The 14,201-nt window shown below is 43.3% G+C and overlaps 1 protein-coding gene across 1 annotated transcript; it reads right to left on the bottom strand.

Annotated features, from left to right (window-relative positions):
• Positions 1-338: 338 nt before the first annotated feature.
• nckap1l (NCK associated protein 1 like) lies at positions 339-13,527 on the bottom strand. Its single transcript, XM_057029727.1, has 31 exons — positions 13,332-13,527; positions 12,430-12,540; positions 12,084-12,176; positions 11,919-11,975; positions 11,648-11,790; positions 11,422-11,512; positions 11,030-11,167; positions 10,492-10,540; positions 10,136-10,292; positions 9,903-9,959; positions 9,694-9,790; positions 9,397-9,506; positions 8,805-8,937; positions 8,605-8,686; positions 8,457-8,515; positions 8,233-8,378; positions 7,961-8,093; positions 7,767-7,886; positions 7,522-7,661; positions 7,194-7,325; positions 6,270-6,488; positions 5,930-6,060; positions 4,916-5,013; positions 4,581-4,674; positions 4,108-4,190; positions 3,554-3,634; positions 2,688-2,781; positions 2,491-2,607; positions 1,827-1,936; positions 1,414-1,503; positions 339-832 (listed from the first exon to the last, which is right to left on the bottom strand). Exons 1-31 carry the CDS (start codon positions 13,419-13,421, stop codon positions 716-718), a joined length of 3,372 nt encoding a protein of 1,123 aa, XP_056885707.1. The 5' UTR covers positions 13,422-13,527; the 3' UTR covers positions 339-715.
• Between the last annotated feature and the right edge of the window lie 674 nt (positions 13,528-14,201).

Below are 14,201 nucleotides of genomic sequence, written 5' to 3'. Positions count from 1 at the left end.
CCTGTGTTGGGAATTAAACCTCATGCTCTCTTGTGTGAAAGACATACGCACATGCGCACACACATTTATCTCTAGCGTGGCAACCAGATCAAACATTGTAGCTCGAGAAAATGTTGAGTGGAAGGGAAATGGGAAGAGGATGGGACGGTGCTGGTTACAAAATAAATAAATCACAAAGTTAGCATCTAAAATTAGCAACGAGTGCTTTTGGCTCTGTAAAAGTTGAGTGGGTCGTATTAACTCTACATGAAAAATGAAGTGGAAGCTGTCATGTGAGGGAACGTGGAGAGGCGGTGTATTAAAGGATGGCTGACAAAAGAAAAAACAAGAAAAGAACATACTGTTGTTAATAACTTTATTCATAATTTAGATTACTTTTATTGCAAAATACTTTCAAATTCTCTACACAGATTTTGAAGTTTAATCAGATTAAACATATTTTCTTGTTGTCATGGCACCCATTATGGCAATAACTAAAATAAAAAATACAATAGTGAAAAATAAGCTGATGTTAATAAGAATCTACACTGATTAATGGATTTAGAACATTTAGTATTAAAACTGGGCCTGTTTGCTACAGTAAGAGCTGAATCACAGATGAGATTATCAACATTAAGAAGGAACAGGATGTATATATTATTGTGATTAGAGTGTGCAAACCAGGAGGAATGAGACACATAAATACAAACAACACATAAAGTGTTGAACACAGTGGTCAGCCAGTGGTGATGACGAAGGCCCGGTAGACCTCCCTGTAGGCGTTTCGGAGCAGAACATATGGGAAGCAGCTCTCCAGCATGTCTTGACTCAAGAACGGAGATTCTTCCACAATCTGAGTCAATCAGCCAGCAGGTAATAAAAGAGAAAACCGTTCAAGTATCCGACATTCTTTCCAGTTTAACATTAAAACCAGGCCCAAACCAGAACCCAACCCTGCTAAACACTAACTTTGTAATATTTTATGCAGAATTTGTCAAATGTATCTAGCATTACACTTATGAGACTGCTGTTATTACACTTTAGTCAGCTATCTACAGCTCAGCTTTTTCCTTGGCTGGAGTTTCGCCGAGCACATTTAGTGTTACGCTGTTGAGCTGTCGGTTTATTAAAGTCTGCCTGCAGCCTCTGAAATGGGTGGATGATGATTACATAAGATATTAAAGTATGAAAACAGATTAAAACTCTTCAGAAGTGGACTTAGGGCCGTTGAAATGGAAGAACTGAAGCAACTAAAGCTGTTGAAAAAACACTTTTTGGTGTAATTTTGAGCCAACACAGGCCAGATGGACTGTAGTGAAGTAATCATTGCTAAATCTGTTCATTCAAATAGGAACACAAGACCAACAGTTCAGTGCACAGCTGAGAAAATGTATGAACATGTTCACAGAAAGGATCTGGCAAAGGCGAGCTCACCTTGTGTAAGAGCAGGTAGACAGAATCTCTGTTTTTGCATTCCGTTCTATCCACATTTTGTCCCAACTGCAGCAGGGCGGACGAGGCCATCTATGGAACGACACACAGTTCGCTGAAGGCAGATCAAAGAAATGGAACATTTTCACACTGATGGACTCGACCTCCTTTGGGGCAAAGGTTGGTAGAGTCTTGAGAAAACTCTTGGGCTGAAATGTTGTCAGAGTTGTTTATCTCTGCCACCGTCATCTGTGTGCTCTGTCAAACTCAAACTTTTCCCTACAGTGTTCAGAACCACCCTTCCATTTAGATCAACTATGAAAAGTCCCCACCAAAACACACCATAAAGGTGCATTTTCCTGACAGTATTTGACTCCTGAGCACCACAGTCTTTATTAAAAACATCTCATACTCACCAGGAGAAACTCTTTCATGTGCTGCTCAATATTTTTGTTCAGGAAAGTGAACATGGCCGCACTTAGATGGTTGATAGCTGTAGCTAAGCAGTGGATGTTGTTGTTGTGTCCTGGAAACATAAAAACACAAAAGTGACAAAAGCACCTCGGTGAGCAGCTATCCCATTAACCTCAACCACAGAGATGTTTTTGGAGTCTGGCAATTAGGCAGACTTTGACTCCATCCTCCATTAAGGCTCAAAGGTTAAAGCTATGTGAAGCATGTTAATGGAAAATAAAGCAAAGTAAAATAACCAGCGACAGTTGCCGCCGGTCCCTTTGATTAAAATCTCGGCCATCAGCTGCTCATAATCTTGCAATCCAGACTCAAAGACAAACATTTTGGCACAAAGGGCTGCAGGCCAAGAGCAACTGTGTCGGTAAACAGGCGGCTCTTAACAAAAATGTGTTTCTCCTTAAGCAGCATACTTTCCTGCAGACCTGATCAGTCGTTCTGGAAAATATGATACGCAGAGATTCTAATGGCACTTAAGTGTTACAGGGTAAAGTGTCTGTTATCAGCAGCTGGTAATTTACAGACAAGTGGCCATTAGCATTCAGCGGAGAGCCCACTGGGGACAAATTACTGTCACGCAGTTTGTAGCAGCTGGACACCAAAGCGTACCTCCGTGCTCCCGGCTGAAGAGAGAGTTGGGGTCCGAAGCCAAGGTCGGCAGGGAGACGGCGATGTAGAGCAGCAGCAGACAAAACAGCTTATACTCCTCATCAGGGGAGGTGTTGTCTGGAGAGGAAACATGATAATTGTATGTGAATATGTGTGTGAGGATGCATTTGTGTCCAGAATCTGTGCAGTTTTTTTACCCGTCTGCATGCTGCCAATGGCTGCGATGAGGGTCGGGTCGATGTCGCATTGACAGCCTGCAGCAGAAGCCAGCTCGTACACACTCAGAGTCACCTGTCATCAAAGGAGCCATTGAATAGTTGTGAAGTAACACTGCCATGGTTGGATTATTGTGCTTTGGTTCTTTACAGGCATACAAGGTGGTGGCCCACTGACCTCCACCCTACTCTTAGTTACGCATCAGCAGCAGGAGCGAAACTGAATGTGCGGCGGGTCTCTTTTGTCTTGATGTGCAGCTTCGGATCTCAACCTATTTCTGGAATGCGCGCGTTGTGGGGCTATCTGGCCAGAATGTTTCCACTGATGTGGTTGAGAGGGCGGGGCCTACAGCGGTCACTCTCACGAGTAAGGAGAGGGCTGCTGACGTCTTTGGGGTTATCCTGGCTGCGGATGTGGCACGGAGGACATGCTTCACTTAAAGGCCAGACGTAATAACTGGAGGTTGGGAGGAGGGGGTGAGCTTGAGTCAAACTGATTGCTCTAGAGGGAGATAAGGAATTTGGTGGGTACTAGAGTAAGAATGTGTTTGTCTTTATCTCAGCTGCTCCGATCTCCTGCTGAACGCTATCTAAATAAGCGACATGCAGGACTCATCGTGCTGCAGTGTATTTACACCAGTCTTAACTTTTGCTCCCTCAATTCCCCAAAAGCTTGAATGGAAATAAATGTGGACGAATGAAACAGAATTGATGTACTTTTAACCTACATTTTTCCATCATACAATGAATAAAAACATTGTAAATAACATGAGATGGATGTACATAGACAACCTCGGAACTTGTCCACCTATATGGTTCCCAGAGGGTGGTGCCCAGCTCTGGTTTACCTTGATATCATCCTCGGGATGGATGCCATCTTTCAGGCACTCAATAGGGCCCATCAGGTAGGGACAGTGTTTCAGCAGGATCTACAAGTCCGGATATAAGGAGAAAGTATATTTTATTTTTTATAGGAAATATGACAAATATATCAAATTTTCACCTACACAACGTTGATAGAACCTTATTCCCAGATCATGCACTGGTTTTACATCGTCTGCTATCCATTATTATTCTAAGCTTTCTTTGTATATATATTTCCTTCATGTCCTGGCTTTTCATCTAAATATTAATCTACTTCACCTATTGAGGCTATAAACATTTTTCAGATGTTTGTGTTTTTGCACAATGTTGGGGTCTGTTACTGAATCTACTAATGCTTGTTCTCCTGATCTGTGGCTCCTTACTTGGTTACTTAAGTCACCATATCAGCAATTTTGCTTTCTTAATCCCCATTAAACCAGTTTTTTAAGGACAAGAAAAAACTCTCCGTAGTTTCCTGCCCATCACTCAGAACATGTTAAACCCTAGGGTCTTTTCTACTTGACATGATGGACGTTACGTCTTTCAGGCAGTCCTTTGCCATCGATTTGAAGGACAGGATCACCCCGACGATGGTCATCCTCTTTAGCACATTCTCTCCTCCTGGAAGTGCAAATGAGAGACATGAAAGCAGCTGCTGCAGATGACCATGATGGGGCCTTCACAGGACCCAGGAAACGGCATTACCGCCCTGCAGGGTCTCACTTATCTGCAGTTCAGTATGGTTTCAATTAAAAACAACAGAAGGCACTAGGAATTACACAGTCTTTGTGGGTGACTGAACTGTTGTTTTTTTAATTGTTATTTTCTTATCTTAGGAAAGATTATTGCTAGTTATAATAAAATAAAAAATGTAAAATGTCAGAGTAAAATGTCTCAGTGCAATTTGTGCAGTCTATTCTCTCTGAATAACAGCCAGATTACTGATACTTTGTAGTTCATCTGATGTTGTAATTACACCCACATTACACACATCCCCCTGTCATTCCTCACCTGTAAGCTTCTTTTTAAGGCCCTCCATTTTCTCTGGATTTTCATAGTTGTTTTTCATCTGTACCAGTATGTCCATGTTTTCTATCACCAGTTTCTGACCGAAAAATAGGGTTTTAATGACTAATGATTTTAGAGATTTCACAGGTTAATACGATCATTTAGATAAAGCAAATGAAAGGTTCCTGAGAGACAGCCTTAAACCAGGTGATAAACCTTATTGATCAGTGATTTTTGGAGAATAAAATACACTCTGATTCTGCAGGGTGTTGCAGAGACCCCCCAGCTGGTATCTAATGTTCTCACGTAATCCACAGAACTCTTGCATAATTTTGTACCTTTAGCTCGCTGACTTGAGAGGTGATGTGCCACATCAGGTTCTCGTTCAGGAAATTCAGGCCATATGGACCGAGCAGCTCCGCCAGGGCCCGCATCTCTGCTCAGAAGGCAATATGAATTATTGAGATCACGGAGGAGGGAAGGAGAGGCTAACTGATGTTGGCAAGCGACTAAATGCGCATTACAAATTACACAAATGTGCTCACATAAAGGTTAAACCTTCTGCAGGAACAAATGCAACAGACTTGTGATAAACCTAAATTTGATTGTGGCTGAATCAGAGGGAGAAAAACAAGTGAAGCGATGAGAGACTCCAGTGCAGCTCAATATCTGCGCCAGAACGTGGACGGATAAGGACATGTGTGGTTAAAATTGGAGGTGGTTAATGGATTGGAAGTGAGTCATCACGAGGCAGGCTGCCTCACTATAGAGTAAATATAGACTACAATGATGTTCTGAGGAGGAGTTCTGTGATGTGTAGTGGCCTCCGAAGGTAGAGTGTGTGCAGGCAGATTTTGAATTTCATTACAGGGGTGCAGGTGAAAATAATCTCAGGGACCCCCAAAGAAACTGAGCTACGAGTAAATGAGGAGTCACGGAGAATGATTGTGTGCTGCAGTGACAAGAGATGCGCTACATTAGCCAGGTGGTGTCAAGTGCACGTCAGGCGGTGTGAAGGAAAATGCTGCAGGCTCACACAGTCACAGGCTGCAACTCATCTGGAGTGAGTTTCAGCTCTCTGTTTGGTAACAGGAGTGAGCGGCAGCTGGAAATTGTGCCTTTAAAAAGAATTTCATGCTCCTATCTGCAGAACTGAGGTCATTAAAACTTCAGAACAAGAGAACCCTGGAACCTGTTGACCTTTCTACCGTGTGTGAATAACTCCTTCTTTCAAATAAGGCCAGAATTTACTGACAGGCTATAGATTTATACCATTTATATATTTAAAGGTACTTCTTGATCTGGGAAGAAATAGTGAGAATAAGTGAGACGTAAGGAACTCTGGGTCTGACCTGCCACATCTGAAAACTCGTCTGCTCTAAAACTTGGCTCGGTGTCTGTGCTCTGGTTGACAAAGCAGTGCAGAGTGGGGCATTGGATGATGAGGGCGTTGCTGGCCTGACGCAACAGGCTCTCCAGAAACCTGAAGAGACAAAAGCCAAACACAATGTGAGTGCAGTATGATTTACAGACAAAAAAGTAACTCTAAAAGGCTGACGAAGATAGAACAGAAGGCAGCAGAAAAAGATAAACAGTGCTTGCATGAACAACTTGATTTGCTTGTGCAAAGACAGCTGACTTAATTGACATATGTGCTAACAGGATCTGAAGTACAGTATATGACATGCACACCAGTTTGTGTAAAGGGTCGTAATGGTCTGCACTCCACGCGCATCCTGTGGCCGTGTTTGCTGCAGCCGGACGCTCCTCACTAGCCGGGTGACGTCTATATTGATGTAGCTGGAGAGGCTCTGAAGGCTGGTAGTATAGGCTGTTATTCCCACCAGCAGCTCCGAGGGACGGGCAATCTCCTGGGTGGTCTGGTTGTAATTGGCCATTCTCACGATGACCCTGGAGAAACATTCAACCAACGTCACTAAGCCTAACCAGAGGGGACTCATATGGAACTTAAGAACTGGCTAAACGAGCCATGGTGGCGTGGTGCGTACGATACAGTGATCAGCACATTTATTGCAGGTCTATTTATTTACTTATTTATTTAGTGAGGGCCCTGCATCTGTTGTGCTACCCCGCTAACCAAGCAGTATTTACAATTTAGCGCATTTGAGTGGTGGATCCTTTTTGGGTGACAGAGGAGATAATCATCAGTCGTGACTGAGAGACTAAGCAGAGCTTCCAGAAACATTATGTTGCCCTGGTACCAATCACAAATCCAAATAACAGTTAGCAGTTAAACGACGCAGGGCGAGTTAGTGACACGCTGGCTCCCTCCTCTGATTTTTAAGTGGACGCAACGCAGCCTGACACAGAAGAATCTGAATATAAAAGGAAAGTTGATGGCAGTCATTGAGGAGGTATTACACTCTGGCCAAGCTTCAAAGATTTAGAGCCAATAAAGTTTCTTTTTTCTTTTTTCTCCAGATGATGACGGTTTATACATATATTTTATGGCGTCTCTTTCGGGCCACTTGACAGAACTGATGTTGAGACCAGCTATTTAAGAGAAGAAAACCTGTGTCACTTTAGTGCACCCTCAGGACTTATTACACAAATAAGGCAAATCGGATCATGGCCTCATCCCCCAACGCAGCCTACTCAGAGAGGCAGATCTCCAGGTGGGAAAGAAGAAACTCTGTGGGGGTGATGGCGTGATTGAAGACGACAAATTCAGCACAGAGGCCGTAGCAGCAGCAGAGCTCTGTCAGCATCAGATGCATTTTGTCCACACTAGGCAGAGAGACACAGAGGAAGAGAGGAGACGGTTAGCAATAGTATGACATTGGTTTAATACGATATTGACCTTTCTATGCGTGGCTTCATAATGACACGCTGATTTTTTTGTGTGTGTGTCCAAAAGAATGAGGCTGAATGAGACTTTAAGAGACTGATGGTAATAATCAGTGAGAGAAAAATGAAAACTGACGTGGTGGCAACAGTCCGGTCCTTCCTCAGGCTTTCGGCACCTGGTTTCTCTTTCTGGACTTCTCCTTTCTTCGGCATCTGCTTCTTTAGTTTCCTGCGTCGTGCTGCGCTGATGGTGTCAGCACAGTGTTTGGGCTGCAGCTGATCCAGGAGACACAAGTGGGATCCAAAAATAGAAGCGTGAAAAAAGTTCCATTCACCTCGATTTGAGTTTTAGTTTCCCAACAGGAACTCGCGTTTTCTTACTTTATCATTGAGGTTGCACTGCTCGGCGCATATTTCTAGCACCACATTGCTGGTCATCTTGGCAATCTGCTCCAGGAAGGTGACACACAGATTCAGGCTTTTCTTCTCCAACGTCTCCATCTGCACAAACATTCAGGTGTTGCAGACTTAATCTGTGGCTGGACAAGAACGTGATCAGACAACTGAACACTGACCTCTTCTGGGCAAAGAGGGTGACCACACTGGCTGAAGTGACAGCAGACGGCCGGGAAGGCCATGAGGTACCGCTTCATGCTCACTTTCTCACTGCTCTGGGAGAACATCTTCTCAAAGACACGAGGGTAGAAGCTGGAGAGGGAGGGAAAATCATGAAAGAGAAGAGGAGAGGAGAGGAGAGGAGAGGAGAGGAGAGGAGAGGAGAGGAGAGGAGAGGAGAGGAGAGGAGAGGAAGAGGAGAGGAGAGGAGAGGAGAGGAGAGGAGACTGACCTGAGGATGGACACCTCAGATGTCTCATGCAGAAGCTCTTCTACATTGTCCACCATCTTGGTGTGAAACTGAACCATGTTCATCACTTTTGCTAAATCAGTATAGTCCTTAATTGGGAGCGGGGCTTTGTTCACACTGGTGTAGGCCTAAAAATAGAAGATAAACAATGAAACTTGTCTGGAATTTTGAGTTTATTTGATAAAAGGGAAGAGCGCCACACTTGCCTGCAGTCTTAACCAGTCCAGTCTCAGTCCTCTGAAGTCAAATTCCTCCCTATCTTCCACTACAGATGGAACCATCAAAATCAAATTCTTTGTCTTGCATAAAGTTTAAAGTTCTGGGGGGGGGAATAAGTGATCATTTTATAATCACCTTGTTTAATGGAGAGACCAGACAGAGTAGAGACAAATGAACTCATCAGAACTGACTCCTCTTCTGGACAAACACACATGTTCTGTAGAGAAGAACAAAGGCCCTAAATCCACTAAACAAGGAGATAGAAACTGTCTTAAGGACAGCTTATTAATTCAGTCCATGAATCACAACTGATGGTCATTATTACTGTTTCATACTTGTATGGTGTCATTGAGGACCAGAGCATCAAACTGGGCCAGATACTGGACATGGTAGCGCTGAACTATGTACTTGTACTTCTTCACCAGTCTTTTTAACTTCTCCATGTGGAACAGCAGCTCTGCCATCTCACTTAAACAAATATTGAAATGGATAACACAATTACCATATGCATGACACAAGAACTCACGAAAAAAATGGTGTTGTTCCATCCATCCATCATTCATCCATCCATCCGCCCGCCCGCCCGTCCGCCCATCCGTCCGCCCGTCCGTCCGTCCGTCCATCCATCTATCCACCCACCCACTCATCCATCCATCCACCCATCATCCATCCATCCATCCATCCATCCATCCATCCATCCATCCACCCATCATCCATCCATCCATCCATCCATCCACCCACCCACCCATCCATCCATCCATCCATCCATCCATTCGTTGGTAATGTCTCAACACTAATTAGGGTCAGAGGGTGCACCGTCTTTCCCAGCATTCACTGGGGTACCAATGCAAACACAATTTATAACTCCCTAAGTCTACAGAGTGTTGAAACCAATGAATAAGCGTGTCATATTAATGCCAAACCTACTTGTCAATGTAATCTTCAGGTGTCTTGATCTTTGGAATAGTTTCTGAGTGTCTGACGAGCCAGAGGACCTCATCACGGGAGAAGGAGAGTGCCATGAAGATGAACAGGGCCTTAAACAGGTCAGAGAATGGGGAACAAGGAGAGAAGTTGAACTAAAACATAGATTTTCAACATGCAAGGAAGGGTGGACCAACTTTGCCGGAATTTGCCTACTTCGTTGTTTGTTTACTACTTATCTTATTCTACTAATTATGTGGCCCAAACTCTCAGCATTACTGTTGTAGCCCTAACTTTTACCTTCGGTCCCAGAAGTCCCGGCTCGTCTTCCAGTACATTAAGAAGTTCCTTCAGCGCCCCTCTGAGAAAGTGCCTCCTCTCTCGGTGGATAGCTCCGCTGGAGTGGATGCAGAAAATGAAGATGTTTGTTTGCTTCTCAGAGCTAATTAACTCATTTCAAAAACAATATTCATTAAAAAAAAATTGTATTTCCTATTTCTGCAACTCACCTATTGACGATTGCATAATCTTTGCACTCCTTGATGTCTGCAACACGCTTGCTGTATCTAATTTCAGAAATTAATAATAATATTTAAATATTTAAACAAATGCCCCTTGAAGGACTTTGTGTATAGGATTCTTTAAATTCTTTTAATGAACAACAAAAAGGTGAGTGAAAGAAAGAAGTTATCTTGCAAATTGTTTGGGTGTGCAAAAATGCTGAGTCGTGCGGATTTCTGACCCTTTCATGGTGTCAAAGAGGTCCTCGGAGACTTTGTGTATGTTGAGAAACTCATCTCTGGTGAGGGTGAGGTAGAAGCCGCTGCGTAGACCCATTTTCCACAGCTCCTGGGAGGCCTGGTTTGTATTCAGGCTGGTGTGGCACAACAGGAAGCCAACTGGAACGAGCACAATGGGTGCAACTTTTTTTTTCAAACACATCCAAAGATTATTGCTCAAGTCAACAACGAAATCTAAATAAAACCAGACACCACTGAAAGGTTCATCCATTAGCAGGACGTCTGGTGCATAAGCTGCCCCAGAATCTCCTCAGGAACCCCCATTTGATGTTTATTGATGTTAATGCTCAGGACTCACTGGTGATCCACCGTTCCATCACCTCCATAGACAGATATTCACAGGCCATCTGTGTTAAACAACAAGCAAAGTATCACCAACTGAGCACACGCTTACATCTCGATCTCATGACCTCTGAGAACAGTCTGAGACAGTTTACAGAAGAGTAATATTCCTTCCCGGAAAACCAGTCTCCTTGAAGGTTTTGAATACTCCAGAGATCCATTGAGTCTCCTATACAGACTTTAAAACAAGGACTGTAATTGTCTGTCATATCTAAATATAGATCTAATCATACAAAAGGCTGCTGGTGAGCTCAGCTAGGACCTCATTGGGAAGGGGAAGGATCATATTATTTCATCAAAAGTGGGTAATGGTCCTTTTGAAGACACCAGACTGAACAGAAGATAGAAAAAAAGAGATTCTGATTAAACCGTTTTTTTATGATTGATTGAATAGGACACGGAATATGTCTTTGAGGAGAAAAAAGAACTTTAGATTCAGTTAGGCCCTCTCCTCTTCGCTTGCTTTAGCAGAAATGCTGTCAAAGGTGACTCACGGTATCACAGTGGGCAGGGTCCAGCATGGCAGCCGGGAGGCTGAGCAGGCTGAGGAGCTGAGCGTTCCGCCACTGCTCTGCTGGTAGGTTCCTGCGTGGGTAGACCATCCTCAGAGACAGCAACGCTGCCGTCACAGACTACAGAGAAGAGTTGTTGATGTGTCCACAAGTTTTTGGGTAGAAAAAATGAAACCAAGAGAATAAAAACTGAATGAAACATTGCAAAACACATTTTAAGTGTTTTTAATTTAAATATTATTCCACACTTTCAAATAAGATTCATAAGTTTAGTCAGTTCCAACAAATTTCCTTGTAACATAGGACTTTTAAAGCCAGACATTGATTTGTTGTATTGTTCAAGTTTCTCTTTATGAAGTACAGCTTGAACCAACCTTTGTGTGAGGGCCAAACTCTTCTGTCAGCTTTTTCCAGGGATGCTCATATTCCAGAAACATCTGGCCCAGTCGTGGGTAGGAGGGGTCGCTGCAGGATTTATTTCAACATGTGTGATTAAAGGAGCGCCACAAAGTCGTGGTAATAATGTGATAACACTTCCCTGGATCCTGGAAAAGTTCTCTCATGCGTGGAGGATGCGTTTAAACATTCAATGCTTCTCACCTGGCGCCATTGGTCATCTCATGGGCGCAGTTGAACATCCCCACCAACACTTTCTTGTCATCGATGCGAGACAGCATAATGATCACAGAGGCGTAGACGGTGATCAGATCCAGGTAGTTTTTGGTGAAGTCGAAGTTGACGGCCTGAAATCAAAATGAGCGACCCCTCTCAGCGGACCAAAGACTGCTTCCATTTGTGTCCCGACCATTATGGAACCAGAGCAGCAGAAACGATTTCATTTGTCAAATGTGATGGCGTTGCTGATGCTTACGATATTAAAGAAGCACTGACAGGCGTCGATGGTGTTGAGCAGCTCGTAAACATGGTCCTACATGAAGGAGAGAGAGATGACAACAGGCAGAGCTGCGCGTTGGTTTGAAAGGCGTGAGGCCAGAAGCCTGTTACTGATTTTGAACATTATGTCTGAGACGGGCACCCTGAACTCTATCACGTCCAGGAAAGAGTCGTAGTAGCTGCTTGTGGCTGCCAACACTTCCGACTTCTGTCGCTGGATGCTGATCAGATTTTGCTGCAACAAACAACAAAGAGACGTTGTGATACTCCTGAAAGCAGTTCTTCCTCTGGCCTCTGACACGGGAGGTACTCCGCTGCATTTCTGTTTGATTTAAACCTCCCTCATTTCATGACGATATTAATGCAGTGTGACAATAAAACCTCACACTAACAATATTAAAAACCATTTTTTAAAGCTTATATCACAAAGCAAAATGGATAAAGAAAAGTGTTGAGGAGGCTAAAGAGGCAAAATCATTCCCACTTACAATGTTCCCTCTGAAGTCAATGTTGGGGAATTTCTTGTTGATGTACTTGATGGCCGTCTCCATGCCCTTTTCTGTCAGCAGGGGAAGACGCGTCTTTGGGTCGGCACACGTCTGCGACAGAAGAGGCCACAACCGCGTTTTACTGAACGTTGCATTATCTCAGATCAGCGTTGCTTTCATTAATGCCTTCTGCGGCGACCTTCCAGTTGACCTTGGGTCAACCATCAGAACCGCTGGTCGCCAATGTGAAACGTAAAGGCTCAGCGTGTTTGCAATTTAAACTGGGCCAGCAGTTATTTTCTCACCAGAAGCGATTCATTAATTCCTGTGTGCAAGAACGAATCTTATCCAACAACTTTATTTTTTGGGAATCACCAAAGTTTGCTGGGCTCATTTTTGGGCCTGTGATGCTTACTTGGCAGACCTGAATCGTGATACCCGAAGTCTCACTGCAGGAGAAAATAACTGAAATTTGGGGAGGCTGCTCTGACAGCTCTGACCAACTTCCTGCTTGCACTTCCTTTTTGCAGTAAAAAAAAAAGTTGAGTTGCAGCTTGAAGGCTGCTGATTGTGTCAGCGTGCACATTTATAAACAGGGTTCAGTTTCACGTTCCCCCATTTCTCATCATATCATCTAACTCTCACACTTTGAGCTTTTATTGTTTTTCAGGTGTTATTAATGGTGGTTTGTATCCTCAAGAGCCTGAATGCAATATGTACCATTAAATAATGTGTATTATTTTATATAGTACATATCCTCTACAGGTGTATAAGTGTATTCAAACAATATCAATAGGTTGTATTTTTTACTACATAAAGGATACATTTTGATTCGTTTCTTGGTGGCTGAAGTGAAGTTCCTTTTTCTTGTCTCTGTCGCTCACTCACTCGCTATCTCTCACCTTCTTAATGTAGTTCATGCGGACCAGAACCCCCTTTCCCCTCTCATTGAGGATGACCAGCTTCTCGGCCAACTTCTGCTGGTAATCCATGGTTGCAGAAACGCCGAACCTTTCCCTCCGTTCAAGCCCTGGCCTCCGGATGTCGCAAAGTCGTCGAGTCGTCAGACACAAGTGCACCCAGAGTCTCACTCTGACAGCAGATCACATGGGACTGAGGCCGTGGAGGTGGAGCCATGAGGCAAAGCACTACTGAGTCAACCTCCACATTAATAATAGGAAAGTGTTTAAACAAAAACACCTGATAAGACCAATATTCTAAAACAAAAACACCCATTTTTTAAAAAAAATAAAAAGCTATTTAATTACGATTTCATATAAAACAAATATGACGTAATGAGAATCTCCAAAATCTAAAAATAACACTTGGACAAACTTGACACCAGGATTTTTTTTAAGCTGTACAGGAAATTCCCACACTTCACCACAAGGCGGCAGCACTAATCAACTAAAACCCAGGATGTCAACGTCTGAAAAGGGCTTCGACCCAAAGAAGCTGCATGTCTGCTCACTGGCTTATTCTGGAAGACTTGCTGTCCTGCACGATAGACAACCTCGGTAACACTTGGACAATACCAAGACATCAGTTATGCAAGACCATTTTCATAAGTTATTTAATTACTTTTGACTGAACAATTTCGTTATCTTTTTATTGTTAACATTATTTCAATGTAGAGGCCATTTCAACACTAAACCTTTACAAACTGTTGTATTTACACACTAGACGTGGCTCTATTTTGGATTTTGTTGAATCTTGTTCTTGTTGAGGTTTCAGCTTCCATCTGAAGAGACAGTTGTAAAGCAGATGTTCAG

This window comes from Takifugu flavidus, chromosome 4 (assembly GCF_003711565.1).
Source record: "Takifugu flavidus isolate HTHZ2018 chromosome 4, ASM371156v2, whole genome shotgun sequence".
Lineage (NCBI taxonomy): Eukaryota > Metazoa > Chordata > Actinopteri > Tetraodontiformes > Tetraodontidae > Takifugu > Takifugu flavidus.
The sequence above is the reverse complement of the archived record's forward strand: the minus strand, read 5'-3'. Positions and strand labels throughout refer to the sequence as shown.